A 25,225-nucleotide genomic window follows, 5' to 3' on the forward strand; every position below is an offset into this window, starting at 1 on the left:
TTGGATATTCATTTATAAATACCATTAAGCATTACTTCTGCATCATAAAATTGAATAAATCTGAGAAATGGATGTCCATTTTTATATATTAATGCCTTGTCTACTTGTCTAGCTGTCTTATAACATGAGGTTTAATTGAATAAAAATTAGACTGTAAGTTTATAGCAGCAAGCACTGATATTATGATCAGTAACTGTAAACATCATTACAATCTGATACAATCTAGAATCTTAGAAATGGCTGGTACATGGGAAAATGGCAAATTAAGGTGTAACTAAGTGAAACTGAATAAAGCAGATGCTTAACTTTGATAATTCAGGAGGCTTAAGGTTGGGTCACCTGGGATGGTATCTGAAATTGAATTTGGACAAGGTGGGCTAGCCACTTCAGCAACACCCTCAAGCATCTGTATTACCCTTTTCATTGATGGTCGGAGGTTTGGGTCTTCCTGGATACACCAAAGAGCAACCATTATAAACCTCACTAGTTGTGGCCTGTCATTAAGAGCTTCAATGTCATCGTTAACTAGAGACTCTAATCTGTTAAATTGGTAGCAATCAAATGCCCACTCTGTCAAAATCGCTCTTTCCTCACTGATTTCCATGCATATGCTTCTTCTACAACATATGATTTCCAATAACAAAACACCAAAGCTGTAAACATCCACCTTCACCGTGACTGGCTTGTTTCTGAACCATTCAGGGGCAAGATATCCTTTGGTCCCCCTGATTGTAGTACTTGTTTGATCCTGATTTAAAATTAAGAGCTTTGCCAATCCAAAGTCAGAAATATGGGCACTATAATTGTTATCAAGAAGTATGTTCTGTGGCTTTATATCACAGTGAATGATCTGTGTATTGCACTCTTCATGCAAATACAAGAGCCCTCTCGCAGTCCCTAGAGCAATATGAATCCTTGCGGTCCAGCTTGGCCTCAAGTCACCGAAAAGACAATCTGCAACAGTACCATTGCTCATATATTCATATACCAGTAATCGCTGATCTTTCTCCTTGCAGAATCCTATGAATTGAACTAAATTCTTGTGATGAGTATTGCCTATCACATTTACTTCAGTTTTAAATTCTTTATCTGCATTCTGAGATATTCGATCCAACTTTTTCACTGCGACAAAAATAGGAGGGTCTCCTCCAATATCCCCCTTGTAAACCATGCCAAAAGCCAAATGGGAACAAGTTTTTATTTTTTAGGTCAATCATTAATTTTTACTAATTTGGAATTATGTTTTTATGAGAATACTTAAACACAAATCTTTTTTAATATAAAATCACTAAAAAATGCATGCCTATGATATAGTACTTCACTACACACACTAAATTGATAGACTGACCTTTTTATTCCCCTAAAAACTGATGGCTGCAAATTACCAGCAGAGCACCAAATGAAAGTAAAACAAAATGAAAAACATATATTCATTCAACTAATTTAATTTTGGGTAGTAATTGAAATTGAAGATGGAGGAGGATTAATAGGAACTTCAACAAGACCGTCTAGCATCTGTGTGACTGTTCGCATTGTTGGTCGTAAACTTGGATCTTCTTGGATACACCAAAGAGCTACCATTACCAGCCTCTTCAACCGTAGCATATCATTAAGAGCTTCCCTATCATCATTAACTAACACATCTAACCTGTTAGATTGATAGCAATCAAATGCCCAATCTGTCAAAATTGCACCTTCTTCCTCAATGAGCTCCATGCATATACTTTTTCGACAACATATGATTTCCAATAGCAGAACCCCATAGCTATAGACATCTACCTTCACCGTGACTGGCTTGTGTCTAAACCATTCGGGAGCAACATAGCCTTTGGTCCCTCTAATTCCTGTGTTTGTATGGGTTTGGTTTAGAGCCAAAAGCTTTGCCAACCCAAAGTCAGAAATACGAGCATTTTGATGTTCATCTAAAAGTATGTTCTGGGGCTTTATATCACAGTGAATGATCTGGGTGCTGCACTCCTCGTGCAAGTACAATAGCCCCCGTGCTAACCCCTGAGCTATGTTAACTCTGTCTGTCCAGCTTGGCCTCAGATCGCCGAAAAGGTAATCTGCTAAGCTACCATTGCTCATGTATTCATATACTAACAACCTTTGATCATCCTCCTTGCAAAATCCTACAAGTTGTACTAGATTCTTGTGATGAGTCTGGCCAATCACGTTAACTTCAGTTGTGAACTCCTTATTAGTATCACCTGTTATTCGATCTAACTTCTTTACTGCAACACAAATTGGAGGACCTCCTCCACTGACCATGCCCTTGTAAACTACACCGAAAGCCCCTCTTCCCAACTCTTCCTTGAATCCATTTGTCGCCTCATAGAGCTCTTGGTAGCTGAAACGATGGACATTACTGTACTCCTTCAGTGGTTGCCTCTCATTCTTTTCAAACACTCTCAGTTTCCTCTTATGATAGATGAAAATTCCGAACCCGATGGCACTTAGAACAAGTAAATTAAAAGATGTGAATCCTCCTAACAGAACTTTAGTTAGAAAATTCACCCTATGTTTTGAGGAGATAGGAAGGTTGATTGGGTCATCGGAATCAGTAATATTTGCTATCTTAATCCAAGTTGTTCCAAGTACTGTGGTGTCTTTTCTTCCATTGGACAGTGGCGCTTTCTTCTTCCAACAACCAGGATTTTCGTCATCTTGGAAAATGGCAGCAGCACAAAAGCAGTCATTCAAGCAAGATTTCTTACAATCCTCTTGGTTGGAAGGATTAAGCCTTTCATAATCATTGAATGGCCAATCAGTAGTTGGAAGGCGAACTAAACTGTACTCACCTTTCGCAGCACGCTCTGCATATCCTTCACAAGCATCTGTGAAATTGGGCTTGCAGCTGCCATAATCATCAGGATCCCAGGAGTAACCTGGTGGACACGTACATGTTGGTCTTCTATCATCACCAAGGCTGCAAATGCTGTTAAACCCACAAATTCCACTGCCCAAATCTGGATCAGGACTTTGATTTCGCATACATATGTTTTCTGGTAATGCATGCCTGACCAACCAACCTTCACTGATGGAATCTTTTGGAACAGAATACCATGTTAACACACCATCAAAGCTCAAAGTTGCTCTCTGATAGTTATCTTTTGTTGATTCTACCTTATATGGAGGTAAGAGATCTTGCCTCGAACCATTCTTTCTTAAGATAAACATATACCCGGACTCATTGTAGACCAATATCCGACCTGCAATTTCCGGGTTTTCATTTGTGCCACTAGTGTAGTAAGCACCATAGGCAAAGCCGGTTGTTAGATCCCTGGTATTGAGAACAAGGTTTCCGTCAGGGATCAAACGTAACTGGAACCTCCCCTTTGTGAAATTAGTTTGTGATAGCCGAGAGTTAACCTTCACTTCTACTTTCAGTTGCTGAGAAGGAAGTAAGGTGTCTGTGGGATTATCAAAGCTCTGCCAAACTGTCTCGTTGTTGTTGCTTCCTTTTAGGACAAAATTCCCGGTATCATACAGAAAGCCATAGCTTACCTCACCACCATCACTCAACTCATCAGAGGTGCTCCATAAGTTGATTCCATTAGGATTACTGAGAACTAGTCCCTCATTAGCTGTAATCTTGACTGATGATCCTTGAGGAACAGGATTACCGTCATTTGCATACCAAACTATGGTGCTGGGAATCTTGGCATACCAGATAGCAAGCAAGAAGAGATTGCTGCTGTTAGGAAGTTTGGAAAAGCCGAAAGCAAAATCACCCGAAGGAGAAAGCCATGGAGAATCATTGGCAGTGGCTGTCAGAGGTCAGCCTACTGGTATGCTTGTATTTTGGGCAGAAATAGGTGATGATTGTGCAAGGATTATTAGTGTTGCTAACAAGATGGTGCTGGAAAGAAGCCAGGCCATTGCTTAGAGATGTATGTGCAGCCAACTAGATGAATTTTGGGTCTTTATCATGAGGAAAAAACTGTCCCAAGGACTTAAATTTGAAAGCATAGTACAGTTGAAGTGTTGACCATTCTAATTTTCAGACTGAATAGCTAAAGGAAGGACTCAATTTTCTAGGGCCTTTGAAAACCTTGTTTGAACCACTACAATAATTATTTGGAAAAATTTACTTTTCAGCTTTCAAGTAGTAGGAAAATAGGAAGAAATTGCTTGAGAAATTTCTCACGGTAACTGTTATACTACCTCAATTTTATGTCAAATCATTGCAAATAATTTGAAACGGAGGTGGTACATGGACTTGGGTTAAACGAACCCCTCATATATCAGGTTCAACTCAAGTCCCTGCTGCCCATGTATAGCCAATTAGCCATCCTCCCCTACCACTTGAAGCTTTTATAATACCATTGGATGTTAAGCAATATATATTTAGTACCACTTCATATATATATCCACTATATCAATGGCGGATTCAGGAATTGTAACTAGGGGTAGCATAGAAAGATAAAGAAGAAAATACAAAAATTCAAAAAAAATTCTATATTATATACTACTATTAATAATTAGCCTTTAAATATTAAAAATGCAATAAAAATTGGAAAAATTTCATGAGTGAAGGAGTTTTTAAGAATAATAAGTTACTCATTTTAATTTTTTATTTCTATGTTTTGTATTATGTACAGTGATTAAAAGAATTAAAGTATAAATATATACATTTTATAATTTTAAAATTATAAATTCTACTACTTTATAGCTTTATATAACTTAAATGTGAGTCTTAAAAAAATTATGTACAAATATAATTAAAACTAATTTATTTTAATTAAAAAAAAAAACCTAGAACCTACCAGACGTGTTTTATAAATAACAGTTCTCTTTTCTTTTAACATGGAAGCAGCGGACTGTTTTACAATTGTTATAGAAGCCTTAAAGAGACCTGTTATTAAAGATAACAAGTCTCTATTATTTTAACATGGAAAGCAGCGAAATTTTATTGCTTTTGGTTAGAGGCCTCAAAGAGACCCATTATCTCAAATAAGCGATATCTTTGATTTTTTTTTTTTTTTTTTTAGGGGTAGCATGTGCTACCCTTTGTACCTTCGTGGGTCCGCCACTGCACTATATGCATATATAGTACCATTGAATATTTAGTAGTATAATTTGATTACCCAATGGTATTACTCTAAATTCAAGATATGTATTTAGTCATGCATATGTGTAATCACGTATATACATCCCGTTATGTATGAGAACATAAACAACGGTTATTCCTTTGAAACAGCTCTGATATCTTGTAGTTTGAAAATGCCCTTGTAGTGTCTGATTATTTCATTTTTTATTCTCCAAGTGTGTTTGCGTTCCTTTTAATTAATAATTTGTTTTTACTACCTTTTTTGGAAGGATAGGCTGGTGGGTGGTCATCATAGTGTCCATAATAGGCAATTGAAAGCTAAGTTAGTGATCTTAAGTGGAGTTTTTATGATGTAGCTAGAAATAGGAAACACTGCTTTCAGCATTAGTTTAGCAGCTGAGTGATTCCTGCTGCTTCTTTCCTTCAAGCTTGGATTTTCTTTCTATACTTGCATACAATAATTCAAGTTATGCACATATATATATTCTACGTACTTAATAGTGGTTAAATTTGAGCATCTAACTTGTTAAAATACGAAGTATGTACTATAATTGTTCTTGTTTCACTTTTACAGGACAATTTCTTGTGACAATTCAGGTTAGCCGAGCCTAAATTTAGATGGAGATAGCGGTATGTACACTTAAAAAACTCAAACTATGTGATTATACCATGTGCTTTCTTGATTTGTTTATTTTTTTTTTGGAATTTGGTGCTCTCTAATTTTAGTGGGTGATTAGCACATGGTTCATCATTATAATCATTTAACTACATTTTAAAGTCTTTAATTACTGTTTTTAATGCGGTTTTCTTGGTGCTTCATTTCCAAATAGGATTTAAGTGGAACCTATTGTCTAAAAATGATTAATAAATTTACAAAATCATGATTATATTCTATACAAATTTCATTGGCAATTTTCTTAAATTTAAATTGTTTTTCTATTCTAGAAGTTTGATCAATTCTCTTTGTAAAAGTGACTTACAATTAATCACATCATAAGATAAGTTTTAAGGACATGTTTTTTTCTTACAACTTATTAATTTGTATATTGAGATTGTCAAAATGGGAGGGGTTAATTATAATCCTCCAATTTATTTCAACAAATAATATTATACAACATCTATTTGTTGTTACGGAGTAATACATAATTTTTAATTTAAAAATAAAACACAAGTAACATTTGAAGAGTGGATTGAAGAGTCCATTCTTTTTTATCACCCCTAAATGCCTTCCTAACTTTTTCTAGAAACACCAAAAATGCCCCTAGGCCAGCCGGTTATACATCAACATAACAGAAATTTTTCCAGCAATCCTTAACGTATGAAAGAGTACAATTGTACAGCAATTAAGGGGACAAAATACATGCAAAAAGCATAAAGGCTCCTTAATACAAGAAAAATAAGGCAGAAATAAGGTGATATGTATGTTACTTTAAAATTTGTTATGAGTCAAGGTGTGGTATGCATTTTCAATGCTAGTATCCTTGCAACAGTTGCATTTCTTTGGCCTGAATATGCTCTACCTTTACTGCATATACCTGTATAAAAGATAACATTAGCAAAGAGATTGAGACAGTTTTTTTTTTCTAATAAAAATAATCATGAATATGAAAGTTCAAACCAATGTCTTCCTAGTCCTACTATCATTACTCCTTTTTATGCTTGGAAACTCCATTGGTGGTCTCGAGATCAATGCTGTTCGAGCTGATTATGGGATCGATTTACTCAATAGAAGCAGTTTTTCTGCAGGTTTTCTTTTTGGGACAGCTTCATCAGCATATCAGGTGAGTTAGAAGTTTAGGATTTAGTTTGTTTGTATATAGAATTTATTTATATTATACCAACATTAAGTTGTAAAAATGCTGGCAAAGAAAAAATAGTTGTCTTAATTAAGAGAGATTGTTTTTCGTTAACAGTATGAAGGTGCAGCTCATGAAGATGGTAGAGGTTCAAGTATATGGGACACTTATAAAAATATCCAGGTTCTTGATCTGCCTCATGCCCCATGAACTCTTGAAGTATTTGGTGTTATGTTAATGGTATTACACACTTAATTAGTCACCTACACCAAGTAAAATCAAATTCTCAAGTTCTTTTACATGCATCAAATCTTTTTTTTTTTTTTTTTTAATGAATATTCGTATAAGTTGTTAGGATTGTACGATGATTAACCTAGATCATTTATAATCTCAAATCTTATTTGTTCATGATTTTCCTTGTGCAGATAAGATTAAAGATCAAAGTAATGGTGATGTGGCAATAGACTCATACCATCGGTATAAGGTAATAGACTCAAGTGTTGCTCAACTAATTAAGACTCCTTTGTTAATTTAACGCGCTCTATTAATTAACTGTGTTAATCATTTTGTAGGAGGATGTGAAGCTCATGAAGAAAATGGGATTAGATGCCTACAGATTTTCAATATCTTGGTCACGGATATTACCATGCATGTTCTAATACCCTTGTCTTAATTTAATTTCCAAGCATGTGTTTTCTTCACTTGACAGCCTTTTCTAATGAGCCAAATGAACTGATGATTGAACAGATGGGAAACTACACAAAGGCGTGAACCGGAAAGGATTAGCATACTATCACAACCTCATAGATGAACTAATAGTGAATGGTAAAATATTCAAATCTCGGTCTTCTATAAATTACTAGCTTGATATTTCTTCACTCTGAAAGTTAATCTTGTTCTGTACTCTTATGATTCATTTTCCTTGCAATGCTTCTGATTATATTTTTTTGTTATTGGCAGGTGTAAAACCATTTGTGACTCTCTTTCATTGGGATCTCCCGCAAGTGTTGGAAGATGAGTATGGTGGTTTCCTCAGTCCTTACATTGTGTAAGTCATCTTATGAGAGAGTGGAAAGATTGATTTCTACATATAAGAAAGATCATATTTATTTTTTATTTGAAGCATAATAATATTCAATAAGAATGAAACTTGTATTGAAAATTAGTGCTAGTATTAAGTAGGCTGGGTTTGGGCTGCCATTTTCTTCTCCCATTGATCTGGTCTTTTCAGCCAAAAATTGTGGCAAACCCAATGATAATTCGACCTGAGACGAAAAGGGTTCAATTATTTCTTGGCGCCTTGGCCTTTATTAATTTTCCCCCAATTTTGGCCTATAAAAATTTTAACATTGAATCTTTTAGAGTAAAACATGTCCTGTTTGTTACAATGTTGCAGGGATGATTTTAGGGATTATGCAAATATTTGCTTCAAAGAATTTGGTGATAAAGTGAAACATTGGATCACATTGAATGAACCCTGGTCCTATAGTTATGGTGGATATGCTAGTGGGATATTGGCTCCTGGTCGGTGTTCAAAGTGGCAGCAGCTTAACTGTACTGGCGGAGATTCTGCCACTGAGCCATACTTGGTTTCTCACCATCAGCTTCTTGCTCATGCAGCAGCAGTTGACTTGTATAGGCGTAAATATAAGGTTTATAAACTATAATGACTTGTGAATAAATTCTTGCCTATATATACTTGCATGATTTCTGTATATAAAACATGCAATAGTTACTTTTAACATGCAAAACAATGCAATTACACAACACATATAGACCAGCCCATGAATTGGACTAGTTATTTCATGGACTAGTCGCGGTTCCTCCCCCCTACCCAGTCCATTGACCATCTCTAATCATGTATGACCATCATGTGAATTCTGGATTTCCTCTGATTCCCCTGTTATATTCCTAGGCATCTCAGCAGGGCATAATTGGTATCAGTCTAGTGACGAATTGGTTTGTTCCACTCTCAAAAATACAGCACCATAAGTTTGCAGCTATGAGAGCGCTTGACTTCATGTTTGGATGGTGAGCTTACTAAGCTATGCATATATTACATAAACTTGTATCAATTTCTGAAATTTTTGCAGCTAGAATTCCTAATACCCCTTTGTCTGTTATCTTGTCCCATTACACTTCATGATGTATGAGACCTTTAAGATTAATGTTTGTTTGAAACAAGTTCTTATATATTAAAGGTTGCAAACAGGTTTATGGATCCAATAACCAAAGGTGAATATCCACATTCCATGCGCTCCCTTGTAAGAGGCCGATTGCCTGAATTTTCTGCAGAGCAGTCAAGGATGTTGAATGGATCATATGATTTCCTAGGCTTAAATTATTACAGTAGTCGTTATGCAGCTTATTCTCCTGGTTTGAAGCATGCAAAACTGAGTTACACGACTGATGCTAATGTCAGACAAACAGGTATGTTTATAAATTATTTTTGATGTGCTTCCCACAATATATATAAATAAATATGTACAAATGTATAAGTAACACTACATATTTTCACTTTAAGATTTAACTGTTGTAAGTACTCATGAAATTCAATTTGGTTTTATTAAACATTGCCTTATTTATCGCAGTTGAGCGAAAGGGAATCCCAATTGGTCCAAAGGTATTCAAGTGATTCCTCTGTACCACAAGAATTTTATTCTGTGAATGATTTATGCTGTACATCTTTTTTTTTTTTTTTAATGTTTTTAATATTTTCCTCAGCTAAAATCGGTGATAACTTCCCAGTTTCTTCTTGTCCCTCTAATTCTGCAGGCGGCTTCAGATTGGCTGTATGTTTATCCACAAGGAATTCGATATCTTTTAGTCCATATAAAGAGAAGATACAACAACCCTTTGATCTATATAACAGAAAATGGTAAGTTTACCACTAAATTTTAATGATTCTAACTTTTAGAAATTTTGTTTATATAACTTTACAATACTATGCATTCTCACTCAGAATTTTGACTACTTATGTCTGTAGGGGTTGACGAGGTTAACAATGGCACATTGTCACTCAAGGAAGCATTTAGAGATGAAATGAGGGTCCGATACTACCATGATCATCTAGCTTTCTTACACCGTGCAATCAAGTAATCATACTCTACAAACTCACTTAATTTTCTTTCGTTTTATTTTGGGCAGTCTTTTATTACATGCCTATGATAGTATAAATCTATATCTTTTTAGTCATCGAGTGGATGGACTTGAATAGTGGTGATCAAGTCCCCTGAGTCTTCTTTTGAAGGTGGTTCGGCTCAGTTGGTGTTCGTTTGTTCTATGCTATGTTTGGGCTAGCATGGTTAATTAATTGTGAATAACTCGAAAGTTAATTGTTGCAAAAATGTATTCTTTTTCTTTCTAGATTTTGATGATTGTATTGGTTTTGGTTTGCAGGGAAGGTGTAAATGTGAAGGGCTATTTTGCATGGTCATTGTTGGATAACTTTGAATGGAGTTCTGGCTATACTGTTCGATTTGGGATCAACTATGTTGACTACAAAGATGGATTAAAAAGATACCCTAAACTTTCTGCTTTCTGGTTTAAGAAGTTCCTGCGAAACAAGAAATAATATTGTACTCTTTGAAAGCTAGTTAAATAAACTCTGAAGTCATACTCCTGAATCCTGATATTTATATATATGGTACATGATTATGATTTTTATGTGATCATAACAATGCAAATATATATGGAGACTAAAGTGTATCAAATTTGCTCCTATTATGTATCATTGTATGTTATATTGAATTCCATATCATATTCTAGATTCGTATACAACGACACTAATATGATTTGAGCCTGTTATACAGTTGGTCGGTTGCTTATTATAAATTTCACATAGCAGACGGCTTATTATTAATAAAGACCCGAGCATTACATGGGCTTAAATCTAGTCTAATATCAATTTATCATACACATGCAAGTTAAGGTGACTAGCTTCCCTCCGTGCAAAAAAGATCGCCTCCTATAGACTTTTGAGGTCTGATTTCTTAAACATTGGCAATTGATGTTACTCATCAGGTACTTTCCACTGCAGAAATCTCCATCTTAGCTGCTTGGGCTTAATGAATTAGATAGAAGAATATATGTTTTGAAAAAAATTGGTAGAAGTTGCATTGTTTGGTTTGCTTTAAACCTTTTCAAAACTGGTAATTGTTCAAAAGCTTTTTGTTTCTTCTTTCCGTGTCTACTTTAATAGATTAATCATACTAAACAACATAGCACGTTGCAAGGTTGGCTCATGAATCTGTTTTGTATACCTCTCACTGAAACGACTTACACCACAATTTCCGATGAACTTCTTCAGGATATCCAGCACTAAATGCAACTTGTAATGCTCGTGGTAAAGCATGGACAACATTAATAAAATCCTTGAATTAGGGAGAGCTTGTAGCTCATGATCCAGCTCTACGATGCTGTTTGATTGGAGAGCTTCAATATAAGAAGAATAGACAGTTTCAAACTCCCTAAAAAAATTATCAGTATGGCTCTCATACTCCTCCAATTGATACAGGGCCTTTAAATATTCTCTACAATGAACCATTTCAGCATCATCGCATGGCTCTAAGAAATCAAGACATGAACTGCATAATTAATCCTTTATTCATCTTCAACATGATAATGAAGTAGAAGGATCACTACAAACGAAGGAAACGGGTGTGAATTCATAATTAAATAACTCAATATTTAATAGTAAATAAATTTAAAAGTAAATTTTTAAATAAATTTTTATTTTTTTCATATTATAAATATATTTAATAGTAATTTTTTTTTTTTATTGAACCTACCTCTGTCTCTAACTACGGCATTCTATTTTTCAAAAATAATAATATGACTGTATTATTTATTTGGTAACTGCACATTTTCTGTTTGCAATCAAGTGAATCCTCTTATGCTTTGGGCTTTTTAAGAACAGCTAATGATTTAGCCATTTTTCTTTGATCAAATGATATTGCCTAGGAAATAAATTCTTCCTAACCCACCCAATAGATTATGGAACTACTTTTATAGTTGGATGTTGGTGCCCTTACTGTGCTGCTAGCTAGAATGCTAGCTATAGTTATGTTTGAATTCAAAACACGTCCTTAATCATCTATATTCTCTAGTGAAATGAAAAATACCTGTTTTACATAGATTTTTGACATACACTCCCTTCGTCACTAAATATTCCTTATATAATAAACATTTAGCCTTGATTGTCTCACAAAAAGTCAAAATGTACAAGAAGAAATTTTATAGACAGGAGAGTACTGTACTAGTCTTATTAGGGGACTCGAGTCGACAGATTTATACAAGGATCATTCATGTTCATTTAAATTCTATAGTTCTAGGCATGTTTTTTTTAATAATGCTTGGATCAGCTACACAAAATGAAATACAGAGGTTTCACTAAAATCCATGTTTTTGTCAGTAGTTTTAATTAGAACGTATACAGTATGCCAAAGTTTTATTATAATCAAACGAATCATAAAATTTGCAGATTAATATTTTGATATTCTCAATGTTTGTGATATGATGAGCTTGGTATACCAGTAATATATATGCCAAAATATAACTTTGGTATGTGAGTCACGTACTAAGAGAAAATATTCAGTGAAATTTGTGCGTGTCAATAACTAAGTGCAGTACAAGCTACGTTGGGATTTATGCTATCCATCCGGACCCTCCATGTCACCTCAAGTATCTATATATTGTATGTCCAATCCTAAAAACTTCGGTATTTCATTCTGGGCTAAAATAGCCGAGTTATATACTTGGACACACGTGTCAGACATGGATATCAGAGTAAAAGTAACACAGTCCAAGAGTGCCCATATAATAGAGTACTCTAACTAGAAGATTGCAACATTATTAGAGCAGGGCTAGTGAATGATAAAGTCTTTGTTATTCACTCAGCATTGAAGAAACAAAAAAAGAAGTGAGAAATTTCAATGGGTAATAGAAGATGGATTTTCACTCTTAGTATAATCTTGGGGTTAAATTTTGTGTTTAACATTAGACAGTCTGTTGCTTTGAGAAACTACCATACTAGTTTGCTCAACCGTACTTCCTTTCCTCAAAAATTCATTTTCGGTGTTGCATCTTCAGCTTACCAGGTAATAAGGAAATCAATGTATGAGATTAATTTTTAGCTTGCTGTACGTGTTTCCATCTTGTTTTCGCTTCGAGTTGGATTAGATTGATGTAGCTGTTGCATTTCAGTATGAAGGTGCAGCGAAGGAGGATGGTAAAGGTCCTAGCATATGGGATACCTATGTTCATAAATATCCAGGTCGCTCTCTGTTTCTCTTTCTCACCCTCCTTATGTTTACGCTATGTTTGAAAATAATAGTTAGAGTACTATTTTAGGATGTTTGGAAAATTAATGGAGTCATTAATCCTCGAATAGTAATGACTAATGACCTGTGTTGCCTTGCTTGTTATAAAATTGGCTTATAGGTAAAATCGTGGATGGTAGCAATGGCGATGTTGCTACAGATTCTTACCATCGATACAAAGTAAGTTTGTTTATTTGTAATTCGAGAATTGTCTAGAGAGGGGTATTAGATGCTCATAGGTTTTCACATACGAAGTATGAAGTGTATATCAAATTAACCAGCTTAGTATTTTGGTACTATTGATTGATATTCTTTATAATCTAGTAATTTTAAATTGAATTGCAGGAAGATGTGAAGCTCATAAAAGAAATGGGATTAGATGCTTACAGATTTTCAATCTCGTGGTCCAGGTTATTGCCAAGTAAGAGCCATTTTGTCATTTTTGATTCCCCAAAACAAGCATAGTTTCTTTGGTATCTTTCAATTAGTACAAGTACATGTTTAATTAATTTGTTTTTCAATGACATTCCTATAAATTATCAATGGGTTTTTGCCTTAATGGTTACTAAGGGTTGTTTTGATTTGATACGTGTATAACATGCACCAGCCTGTGGTTAGCGTGTGAATCACACATGTCATGACCAATGGGTCGGGTTAATGGGTGGAGAATCATGATTACGAGGCAATCGTACTGGTCCAGATCCAGGCTGGGCATGTGGACTCGGATTTCGGCCCACAAGTCCACAATCCACCTAGAAGATGGACAGTCATAATGTGATGCTTTAGTTTCACAAAAGGTCAAACTTTTAACTTCCTAGATGAGTCACAACTCACAAAAACATTGTTTTCTTCCAGAAGGAAAGCTAAGTGGAGGAGTCAATCAGAAAGGAATCAGATACTACAACAATCTCATCAATGAGCTACTCAATAATGGTACGGAAATCACACCATAATTTTTAAGTTGCATACGCATTAAATATGATTTCCTAGGATGGTATAATTTTGGAGCTTATGACAAAATCACGCGTGGTAGTGTAGAACAAATTATAACCACTTGACAACAATGGATCTAAATGCAGGTATAAAGCCCTTTGTGACCCTATTTCACAGTGATCTTCCTCAAGCACTAGAAGATTATTATGGAGGCTTCTTAAGTAGAAATATAATGTAAGCACCATTTTTCTTTGGATTTTAATTGAGTGATTTCAAGCTAGAATTTGTTAAAAGAAAATCAAGTACTAGTACTTAATTATAAATGTGTGTGGCTCTCACACATTCGGGGTAACGTACTAGGGGAGTTGGATGTACATAGCCTTATCCTTGTAACTATTGTAAGACTATTTTTGGCCACACTTCTCTTGAATAATGTTAATGACCAACACTTAATGAAAACTAGGAAGCATTGAAAATTTATTGAGCTATATTAACTTATTACTCTGTATTATTCCACCATTATGCAAATGTACATATATATTGTCAATAATCAATTAGCCCTTTCAACTGTCTGATAGACTTTTATAACAACCTTAGGAGGAATTCTACTAATTAGAATGTATTGATGTTTAGGAAGTGACAAATATTCATTTTGTTGTTTACAGAAATGATTTTAGAGACTATGCAGAGCTATGCTACAGAAAATTCGGCGACAGAGTTAAGCATTGGACTACACTGAATGAACCACTGTATTATGACTTAACTGGCTATGCAGTAGGATATGGACCACCAGGTCGATGTTCGAAATGGCAGAATCTCAATTGCTCTGCCGGTGATTCCGGAACTGAGCCTTACGTTGTGGCTCACAACCTACTTCTTGCTCATGCTGCTGCTGCCAAGTTGTACAAGCAAAAATATCAGGTTGATCACCACCTTTAATTGCTAGCTAGGATAATTAGTCATCAATTTTTTCTTAAGAGTTTTTAATATGCAACATACAAATTCAAGACAAAAATGCAGCAGTAACTAACTGTATTTAGCAATTTGTAATTCTTGTAAATGTGACATGATATTTGACAAGCTGCTAAATTAGTGCAGGCATCTCAAAAGGGAAAGATTGGCATTGTCTTAGCAACAAATTGGTATGTACCATTATCAAATTCTATACAAGACCGCGATGCTACTCAACGAGCACTCGACTTTACAATTGGGTGGTAAGTTATATCTTTGACAGTTTACCAAAATCCTCTATTCTGTTTCTGCTTTGCCATAAACTCTGGTATGGTAGAACCCCTTCTAACTTCCTAAAATTCATTCCTCTAATCATAGGTTATATGTGAATTAGCTCAATTAGTGTTATGACTATTGCTTGATACTTGTGCTTCTGCTGTTACTAGGTTCATGGAACCTCTTACAACAGGAAATTATCCACACAGCATGAGTTCTTTAGTCAAGGATCGATTGCCAAAGTTCACGAAAGAGCAGTCAAAGATGATAAAAGGGTCTTTTGATTTTCTAGGATTGAATTATTACACTGCTTCGTATGTAGCGAATGCTCCTCCAACGTCTCTCAATGGCTCAAGAACGAGATTAAGCTACCTTTCAGATTGGCATGGTACCTATTCAAGTAAGCAATTCTAAAACACTTGCAATGTGATGATTTTCTTTTCAATTTTCTTGGGTTATGGTAAGATTGCTATTGTGGTGTTATTGCTATAAGGTATTTTCTATTTAGTTATTACTATGTTATGCTACCGAATCCACCTATCTGTATTTGTTTACACTCAATAGTTGCTTACATAAACTGCATCGCGTGAAATTTATCAAAAAAATTTATTGCAGATGAACGTCATGGAGTTCCCATTGGTCCAAAGGTAAGAATTGAACTAGAACTATCAAATTATTACTTCAGGGCATACTATTTCCTCCTCTTATTACATTAACAAGTCCTGTTTCAGGGTGCTACGAATGGGTTTTACAGTTATCCAAGAGGGCTACGGGATCTTCTGCTTTACATGAAAAACAAGTACAAATCACAAGAGATATATATCACCGAAAATGGTACTACTACTACTACTGATACTACTACTACTGTCTGTAAAGATAAGACGTATTATGCATCTTTCATGTGTATTTGATTCTTTTGCAGGAATTGGTGAGCAGAATAATTCCTCATTATCACTTAAAGAAGCCCTAGCTGACACGATACGGATAAACTACCACTACCATCATTTGCATTACTTAAGAGAAGCAATTCAGTAAGGCTCTTCTAATATCTAGCTTTATGCTGTATTTCTGTCCGGAATTAATTCACATATATTTTTCAACTTCCCTAAACTAGTCATGGTTTATAGCTGGGCTTCATAATGTACCCTTAAATTAGGTGATCAGATACAGTATGTTAGTAAAATTTGTCCCTAGATCTCAGACAGAAGGAATAATGGTTACCTAATGGATGTTGTTTGTGACAGAAATGGTGTTGATGTAAGGGGATACTTTGCTTGGTCACTGCTGGACAATTTTGAATGGAATTTTGGTTATACAATCAGATACGGGATCAATTATGTCGATTTTCAGAACGGGTTGAAGAGGTACCCTAAAAGCTCTGCTTTGTGGTTCAAAAAATTTCTACGGAAATGAGATCATCTGAGCTATATTTTCATCTGTAGTTTTCCTAGTGTATTTTTAACTTGTGAATTGGTTATTGTTTCAAACTTTAACGGTTATAGCTACTGACTGTACTCTTGCCTGATGATCTGAATTCCGACAGCATGCAATTACAAGAATAAACATTCATAGTAGGGGTTGAATAAGCTTGTTCATCAACCTTAGAAATTTTTTTCTTCCTTTTTTGTCTTCTGGTTTTTAAAGTCAATAAATAATGTGGAAATTGCTGCTTGATTGGATAAGTATAAGAATTTAAAGTAACAACTCTTGTACCTCAACTGAAGTGAGCCAAAGGCAACTCTGAGTCGATAGCCTGAGCCATTATAATCATCCTCATCAAGACATCATGGTTCGGTAGAGCTCTAGGATTGCCAGGGATGTCAATACTGCGGTTATTTTGAGGAACGGAGCTATGCATAACAGGAGCATTGAGACCCCCATTACTCACACAACTTAAACATGCTTAACAGCATTGTTCACATTAACATAGTAAGCCACCTCACCTTCAGCATGAGAAGCATAAGCATATCTACTCCATGGAGTCCATGACTCTATGATCATGTGCGCCACCAGAATCATAGTTTTGTATCCTACATTCCTGCACCAACTTCTGCAAGATATAATAAAGTTCAATTGGTTGATATCAGCAAAGTGTAGCACTCAGATATACACTGCTTTCTTTTTTTCTTGTTCTTTTTTGACAGGATACATACACTGTGCTAAGGGTATCAAACGAATTCTTATTCATTCTATATGTATTATGTATAAGCATGAAAGCTCACACGTTACATTAATCTAAAACAAAATTACAGATATTAATGGCAAAATGATGCAACAAGAATTAAAAGTTCAGGAAACTTGTTTTTGAGACCTCGGCTAAAAGCTCATGTACAGAAATTGGTCATCATCTGAGATTACCCAAAAATCCAAAATAGAAAGATGAAAAGTGATGAAAGATCAAAAATATTGCAACAGTTCTCTGTTACAATTTCATTATTTCAGAGTACAGGGTACTAGTAGTAACAAAAATACAAAATCAACTCCACAACACATCCTCAATGTGAGGCTGAGGCACTTACACCAGCTTTATCTTCAAAACAGCAAAGACATATCACATACTTAAGGTCACAGCTCGTTTGCATCATCTCAAGTTTGACCCTTGCCTTGCCTCAATATCCTGAAGCCTTAAGGTCACAGCTCGCTTGTGAGCTTCCAGTCCCTCAACATCAGCCATGGCTGCCACATATGGGCCTAGATTTCTTAGGCCTTCCTCAGTCAGAGATTGAACTGTTATATACTTCTGGAAAGAATCAAGTGACACTCCACCATACATTCTTGCATAACCATATGTAGGAAGGACATGATTTGTTCCACTAGCATAATCTCCAACACTTTCAGGTGTCCATTGGCCCATAAATACAGATCCTGCAAATATTATCAGCACAGAGGAAATTAGCAGCAAAATCCTGCAAGAAATTTACTCAATTTTTGGAATTCAAAGTTACTTGGTTTGAATACATTAGCATATGCCATATAAAAATTATGGAAACTACAACAGCACTAACATTGGCAAATGCATTGTCTATTCTTATATAAAAGATATATACTCTCTTTGTCACTCAGTAAACATCTTCATTTTGGGGAGTCCCACAATTAACAATCTTATATATAATTTAAGAGACGTTTTAACGAGAAATCTCCAAAATCCCAATACTCAACTCTCATGCATTTAGGTTTTTTTTTTTTGTTTTTTTTTTTTTTTAAGAAAAAAATAACTACCCATCCCACTACTTTATTTTTTTTTTTTTTTTTATCATTTTTTATAAAAAATCAATAACTACCCATCCAATATTTCCTTTTTGTTTTTCTTTTTGTTTTTTTTTTTCAAGGAACTACTACTAACATTTCACTTTGTGTTTTTTTTTTTTTTGGTACGTAGTATAATATATGACATGCATTAGCACGAGTATACAGTTCCTTTATCAACAATTCACTATAGCACTCAAAATCCCAAACATTTCACTTTTTTTTAAACACTATGTACTAACATTTCACTTTGTTTTACGAGTATTTTTTTTTTGGTACATAGTATAATATATGTCATGCATTAACACGAGTATACAGTTCCTTTATCAACAATTCACTATACTACTCTAAATCCCCAACCCTTCAATTATATGCATTTTTTAAGAGACTACCCTCCAAACAATTTCCACTTCTCTAATCATCAAAAACAAAAAAAAAAAATGTACAACACGTTTTTGCGCAACTGGCCTCACCGAATAACTATTTGCAACAGATTAAAGTATATAACTCCTAGAGCAAGACACTAACCCATATGACACTAACCGAGTAACCCCTATAACACTAAACGGGTAACCTCTATAACTTTGACAAAGTAAATCCCATAATAGCTAGCTACGTTGCGTAGCCACCAACATAAAAGAGTAAGACCTTGTTTTTTGAGCTTCTAAGCAAAGCCGGGAATATCATAGCAGAGTAGGTGTCAGCACGACAGAACAAGTGTCAGCACATTATTAATATGACTATTAATACTCACTAGAGCAAAGCTAAGTAGGGTTCAACATAGCCGCCCAGTCCAAAACCAACCATTGGAGCCCAAGTATAAGTTACAACATCAAAATCAACTTTCCATATTTTAAATATATTTTTTCTTATATATCCCGTGCACGGGTACACTCTAGTTTTCCTAATTTTATAGCAAGTTTTCTTCTTGGCCTTTTGAAAGTTAAGCCCTATGCACCTTCCCTCCTTGTTCATTTTCCATAATCTTTGCACAAGTAGATAACTTTATTGTGAGACAATCATCTAAAAAAAACTATAGGATGAAGGGAGCAGTAGATAAGAAAATACAATAGAGTGTATTTCTTGCAGAGGTTGGGAGCTTTTTGCTAAAAATTCAATGTTTATATGGCTGAATAAGAGAGAAGAATTAATCATAGAAATCAAGGAAGAAGAGAAATTTAATTATTTTTTGCAGTATATAAATGATCAATACAAGTGACACTGCATTCGAGCTGATTGGATTTCTCTCACTAACTCATAAGTCACTACAATTCACAACCCATTACACATACCTCTCCCTCTCCACAGCCCCACCAACTAACTCATTATTCATTCTCCAATTCACCCCTAACAGCTATGTAATCAACTACTACTAGCAATACCCACCTACAAACACATTATATATTCCCCAATTCAAGCATATGTGCCAGCAGGGAAGGGAGATGAATTAATTTTAGCACCTCATAGATAAATGAATGAACAATACAGAAAAGCTTGCCAAAGTATGATGACTTCAAGATCCAAACATATACCTGCATTCTCAATGAAGCTCTCCCATTTCTCAGCATCTTGTACATTAATAATCAGATGCTCAGGTGCGTACAAGTTTGAGAAAGAGACTGCCTGCATGTGAAATGTAATAAACACATCAACGGAGAGTGCATTTTAAAAAATAAAAAGAATAAAAAAAAGGGATCACTTCGTAGGAGATGGAAAGCTCGTTAAACACTTAATCTTGGAAATGTAAATTAGATACTGCAGCATGCATGTTAAGCAGCAGTTTAAAGAGACAAAATCACAAACCTCAACCATATCACGAGCGAACACAATAAAACTATGAGATAATGCTTTTGCTGCAAAATCCCCTCTAGGAAGATTTTGACATTGCTTGCTAATTTCATCCTCGATAGCATTTAGATTCACACCATCACCAGCTACTACGAGAACAACCTGACTATCTGGTCCATGTTCAGCCTGAAAAAACACGAAATATTGAATAATACATCACTTCACAAGCAGACAAGAATATTGATCAGTTTTACACATACAAAACAATTAAATTTATAAACATTCTAAGCAACAATGCCTTAAGGCACACACGAAAGACACAAATAGCATCTCATTCCCCTTTCCTACTTAAAGGTTGGGCATGGAGGTAGCCTGTTCAAAAAAGTGATTGAGATGAGGACTTTTGCAAAACATATATTACTCTAATAGCAATGTAGATTATCTCTTCTCCATGATATGTAAGGGCTCAAGCTCTTCCTGGATGCATATAAAATGTGGCCCGGAAGGGGTGCATATTATATGCTGCCTACTCTTCCCTTCAAAAATCTATTATATGTTTATTAAGGAAGTTGTATGATGATGCAGAGATCAACATGGTTTGCTTCCAAAAAAAAAAAAGGGTACAGAGACATACCTGAGAAAGCAAGTCTGCTGCAACATGAACAGGATTAGCAAACTTGTCAGCAATCACTAGAACTTCTGAAGGTCCAGCAGGCATGTCAATCGAGATCATAGCTTCACTATTCTGATGGATAGTGAGGAAGTCAATCAGAAGAAAAGTTTAAATTTAGCTAAGAAACTACAATAAACTACTACCTGCAGGATCATCTTTGCAGCAGTTACATATTGATTTCCTGGTCCAAAGACCTTCTCAACCTATATATTTGAAGAAAATTAGTAGAAATGGAAGTTGGGCAAAGAATTTCCAATTAAAAAGCAAAACCATCGGGCACACTGGTGTATATATGTAGAAAATATCTGAAACAATAAAACAACCTCAAATATAGATATTTATAGTCTTAGTAGTTAGTACCTTAGGGCAAGATGATGTTCCCCAGGCCATAGCAGAAATGGCCTGTTCAATAGAAAAAGAGGATGGATATGAACTCCAACAGATACAATAATGATTTAAGGTGAATTCAAGAGATTGGAGAATTTCTCATAATGCAGAATATTGTATTTTAAATAGTTCAGACTCTCAGACCTGAGCTCCTCCAGCTTTAAGGATATGAGTGACACCAGCTTTCTTGGCACAGTAAAGGACTTCCTAAAGAAGAAGAAAAAAGAGCATTAGTCATCAGGAAACTCCCAGTGTCATTCTACCACTGCTGGAATGATGGGAAATAAAAGATACCTTGCATATGCTGCCATCCTGGCTTGGAGGTGTGGCAAGAACTACAGTTTTGCAGCCCGCAATTTTGGCAGGCTAGAATAACAAGTAGATAATGATGTCAACATTATTCAAAATTTTGAAATTTCTTAAAATTTAGAGGCACTAAGATAAAAAGTTGCAACTCACAATTGAAAGCATAAGAGCTGTGGATGGCAATACAGCAGTCCCTCCCGGAACATAAAGTCCCACAGAGCCAATGCTTCTTGCTACACGTTTGCACCTAACTCCCTGACTTTGAAAAAAAATCAAATGCCATTATAAAATGATAATAAAAGAAAATGTAAGATAATGGAATCAACCAATGTCTCTATGAAACTTACCTTCATGTTCTCAACACTTCTCTCCTCCGACTTTTGAGCAGCATGAAATGCATAGATATTGTCATAAGCAACATCGAAGGCCTTTTTAATATGGGGATCAAGCTGCAATATTGAAGATGTTAAGAAAAAGAAACTGGTTTTTCAATAACAAAAGAGCTACAAAATCTAGTAGGCCTATTGTAGATTATATGCAAGAGAACTGGTTTTTCAATAACCAAAACTAAATTTCTAATCAAAATAGTCCTTGAGAAGTATCTTATGAATACCTCAGGCTCTGGTAAGTCTGCAACATCTTCAACCACCTTATCCAGTTTGACTTGGTCAAACTTGACGGTATATCTGTTAGGGGATCATTACACCAAGTAAGTTTATAGTGCAAGTTTGGACGTGTATTGAAAAAAATGGGAGAAAAACAGGATGTATATGGTCACCAAAAGCAGAGATAACATACTCTTTCACTGCATCATCACCCCGAGTGCGGACATCATCAACAATGGGTTGGACCTGATAAGTTTCAAAAGGGATAAAAAACCATTTGACTCCTTCAAGAATGACTGCTGTAATTTCAAAGATGAAAGAGAGAACCCCCCCCCCCCCCCCCCACACACACACACACAAAAACACAACACAGTGAACACACACACACACACGAGTAAAAAAGAAAAGAGATGGTAATTACAAACACCAAAAAATACACTCATTATCCAATGGAGAGAACTAAGTTGGCTAGTAAATATGGTGGGATATCCTATTCAGCATTTGAGAGCATGTTCACGGAAAGGATAAGTAAATAGGGGAAGAAGATAGCTCACCACACTAAATATAGATGAAAAATCGATGCGGGGACGAGATTTCAGATTATCAACCTCAGACATAGAAAGTTCAGATAATTTGTAAGACTTCAAGGCACATTTCACCCCGTTGCTCATTGAACCTATGAATGTAAAAGCAGCACACAATTGAAGCATGCACTAAAAAAAAACTCAAGGACATAAATTTCCCAACAGGTGAGTAATACTAAGGTAACAGCACAAAGTTCTTCACAACAATATTACACCGAAAACAAGCAAATTTAATCACCAGATTAGAGAAAAATAAGCACGTCATCAACAAAAACTGTTTCAGTTTGCACCAGAGCATTACATGATACTGATACAAAATTGTGTTCACTAGTTCCTCCATTCAGAAATAGTTGCCAGCTTGTCTCAACCCATCAAAGGATATAACAAAATTTTATTTAAATTACTGTGTATAATAATTGGGTCATACCAACACTCTGCAATCTCTGCACTCAGTTTTAGCAGGGTCTTGAAAAATAATCATAAAAAATTACTATTAGAAGAAGGGTGACAAGTTCTTTCAAACATTCCAATATAATAAGTACGAGTATTATTTGGCATCAAAGGGTCTATTGAGTGTAGTAAGATTAGTTAAGAGCTTTAAAACAGGGTGACGCAAGAATTGGGTAGCATATGTAAGCACCATTAGATCAACACAAAACTAAGAGTCTCTATTAGAGTATTAGTAACAGGCAGAAAGAGAGAATATTTTACATAAACTTCTATTGCATCTTACATGTACTCGGGATATGTCTTAAACAGGTATATGTCCATCTGTCCAATGCAAACTGTACAGGATAATGTTTGACAACTTTATTACTTAAACAATCTTGACATTCCATTGTAAAGTGATAGTCTTCGTTATGCTTTATTTGTTATCGAGCACTCTAGCCTTGTCTCCTAGACTAATTATATCTTATTGTTAGCTCTAGAACTTTCACTTAGCATATGATTCCTGCAATCATATATAAGGTAAACCTATGACATTAATATACAAGTTTTTCTACTTCTCTGTATCCAAGTGTCGGACTTGGCCATATTGGAAACATTAGAATTTTTTCATCTCAAGGTAAAGTCTCCAAGGGCCTATACCTATGTTGTATGGTCAAGTATCCATGAAATATTCCTCATATCAGAAAGCCTTTACAAAATTCATACAAAACTTATTTTGAGTTCAATTGCTTATACTATGCATCAATTCACTTGCTTGTTACAAGAATTAAAACAGAAGTTAAAAAAAAAAAAAAAAAAAAAACAGCACTAGCTCCAGGAGAAGGGAACTAACTATTAAAACATCATCAACTTCTACAATTTGATTGGATACGATACAAATAAACGATTATTCATACAACACTAATGTAGTAATATTGACAACTTTACATCCTAAAGACACAAGAAATGGAGTACAAAAAATTAAAACATGAGATTAATTGAGTTAATAAGTAAGAGTACAATACGAAGTATACCTGATGACAAAATTCGAGGCCGGAAACTAGGTTTCGACGAGCAGGGAGAAGATAATCGAAAGGAACGAGCTTCGAAAGGGTTGAATAACAAACTGGTTCGATGTAAGCATACAAGTTTAGTCTCCATCAGCAACTCCTTCAACAAGTCTTAATTGAGGCAATTTATCAAACAGTTTGTGGGCAGAACATAAAAAACAAAATTTATTGATGCACAACTATCCAATTAATAAAATAATCTTCCATTTCACAAATATAAAGCAACAATATTCAATTTAGCAACAGAAATAACGAAGAACACAACATCAAAGAAACAAAATTTCAATCAAAATTGACCAATTACATAAATTGAATTTCAAGAAATAAAATGAATCAATTTTCGGGGAGAGAAATAATAGTAAATTAATTAGAAAATTATACAGTAACTGAATCGAATAATAAACGAAATTTATAAACTACAATAATTTACAATTAAGGAAAAGAGAATAGAGAAAAGATGATTTTACCAAATTGGTAGAGAGAAAATGGGGGTCTGATGTTCAGTGAGTCCAGTCAGATAGCCTTGTCAAAGTGAAAGAGTTCTTTTGAAGGCAAGTGAAAGAGTTCTTTGTGGGCGATAAGATTAAGAACGGGTCCGTCTAGTTTGGTTTTTTTTTTTGTAAAAAAATAAGGAAAATTTATCAGGGATAACTTTTTATAACACATTTTTTGTCTGGACAATCTTATAAAATTTTTTTGGCAAAGTCAGACCTGAATAAAAAAAAAATTTGTTTAGGGAAACCAACTCCCACTTTCAGGCCATTGACCATCGGATTCCGACGTTGACCCCCACGTGACTATCACGTGC

At 35.0% G+C, this 25,225-nt stretch overlaps 3 protein-coding genes and 1 pseudogene across 5 annotated transcripts; 2 read left to right on the top strand and 2 right to left on the bottom strand.

The window, feature by feature from the left end:
- Positions 1-273: 273 nt before the first annotated feature.
- Positions 274-3,882, bottom strand: LOC145577035 (G-type lectin S-receptor-like serine/threonine-protein kinase LECRK3; annotated as a pseudogene).
- Positions 3,883-6,651: 2,769 nt separating this feature from the next.
- Positions 6,652-10,619, top strand: LOC145574155 (beta-glucosidase 13-like). The gene is made up of 13 exons (XM_081631894.1): positions 6,652-6,834; positions 6,967-7,016; positions 7,249-7,333; positions 7,422-7,497; positions 7,597-7,674; positions 7,810-7,897; positions 8,246-8,501; positions 8,765-8,880; positions 9,062-9,279; positions 9,441-9,472; positions 9,625-9,727; positions 9,836-9,944; positions 10,249-10,619. Exons 1-13 carry the CDS (start codon positions 6,652-6,654, stop codon positions 10,421-10,423), a joined length of 1,569 nt encoding a protein of 522 aa, XP_081488020.1. The 3' UTR covers positions 10,424-10,619.
- Positions 10,620-12,592: 1,973 nt separating this feature from the next.
- LOC145574153 (beta-glucosidase 13-like) lies at positions 12,593-16,948 on the top strand. 2 transcript variants are annotated; one of them, XM_081631890.1, is made up of 13 exons: positions 12,593-12,947; positions 13,054-13,123; positions 13,291-13,349; positions 13,515-13,590; positions 14,025-14,102; positions 14,249-14,336; positions 14,768-15,023; positions 15,201-15,316; positions 15,500-15,729; positions 15,945-15,976; positions 16,061-16,163; positions 16,252-16,360; positions 16,574-16,948. In XM_081631890.1, exons 1-13 carry the CDS (start codon positions 12,783-12,785, stop codon positions 16,740-16,742), a joined length of 1,551 nt encoding a protein of 516 aa, XP_081488016.1. In that variant the 5' UTR covers positions 12,593-12,782; the 3' UTR covers positions 16,743-16,948. The 2 variants fall into 2 exon arrangements, with proteins under 2 accessions (XP_081488016.1, XP_081488017.1); XM_081631891.1 differs by having other exon boundaries at positions 14,028-14,102.
- Positions 16,949-17,588: 640 nt separating this feature from the next.
- On the bottom strand, positions 17,589-25,019 carry LOC145574154 (histidinol dehydrogenase, chloroplastic-like). 2 transcript variants are annotated; one of them, XM_081631892.1, is made up of 15 exons: positions 24,885-25,019; positions 24,382-24,528; positions 22,889-23,010; positions 22,528-22,580; positions 22,343-22,415; positions 22,077-22,178; positions 21,883-21,984; positions 21,718-21,789; positions 21,568-21,630; positions 21,397-21,438; positions 21,180-21,239; positions 20,998-21,108; positions 20,379-20,549; positions 20,108-20,198; positions 17,589-18,194 (listed from the first exon to the last, which is right to left on the bottom strand). In XM_081631892.1, exons 2-15 carry the CDS (start codon positions 24,506-24,508, stop codon positions 17,911-17,913), a joined length of 1,473 nt encoding a protein of 490 aa, XP_081488018.1. In that variant the 5' UTR covers positions 24,509-24,528; positions 24,885-25,019; the 3' UTR covers positions 17,589-17,910. The 2 variants fall into 2 exon arrangements, with proteins under 2 accessions (XP_081488018.1, XP_081488019.1); XM_081631893.1 differs by having other exon boundaries at positions 24,382-24,473; positions 24,885-25,002.
- Positions 25,020-25,225: the final 206 nt, after the last annotated feature.

This window comes from Chenopodium album, chromosome 13 (assembly GCF_948465745.1).
Source record: "Chenopodium album chromosome 13, dcCheAlbu1.1, whole genome shotgun sequence".
Classification (NCBI taxonomy): Eukaryota; Viridiplantae; Streptophyta; class Magnoliopsida; order Caryophyllales; family Amaranthaceae; genus Chenopodium; species Chenopodium album.

Excerpts from the sequence above, each read along its gene's own strand:
- LOC145574155 (XM_081631894.1), top strand. The coding sequence starts at position 6,652 with ATGAATATGAAAGTTCAAACCAATGTCTTCCTAGTCCTACTATCATTA. Across the intron at positions 7,017-7,248 it reads GGTTCAAGTATATGGGACAC|ATTTGTTCATGATTTTCCTT; the intron begins TTATAAAAATAT and ends ATCTCAAATCTT. Across the intron at positions 7,675-7,809 it reads AGATGAACTAATAGTGAATG|GTGTAAAACCATTTGTGACT; the intron begins GTAAAATATTCA and ends TGTTATTGGCAG.
- LOC145574153 (XM_081631890.1), top strand. The coding sequence starts at position 12,783 with ATGGGTAATAGAAGATGGATTTTCACTCTTAGTATAATCTTGGGGTTA. Across the intron at positions 13,591-14,024 it reads GTGGTCCAGGTTATTGCCAA|AAGGAAAGCTAAGTGGAGGA; the intron begins GTAAGAGCCATT and ends GTTTTCTTCCAG. Across the intron at positions 14,103-14,248 it reads CAATGAGCTACTCAATAATG|GTATAAAGCCCTTTGTGACC; the intron begins GTACGGAAATCA and ends ATCTAAATGCAG.
- LOC145574154 (XM_081631892.1), bottom strand. The coding sequence starts at position 24,508 with ATGGAGACTAAACTTGTATGCTTACATCGAACCAGTTTGTTATTCAAC. Across the intron at positions 22,416-22,527 it reads GGTGATGATGCAGTGAAAGA|ATATACCGTCAAGTTTGACC; the intron begins GTATGTTATCTC and ends ATCCCCTAACAG. Across the intron at positions 21,439-21,567 it reads TTAAAGCTGGAGGAGCTCAG|GCCATTTCTGCTATGGCCTG; the intron begins GTCTGAGAGTCT and ends TCTATTGAACAG.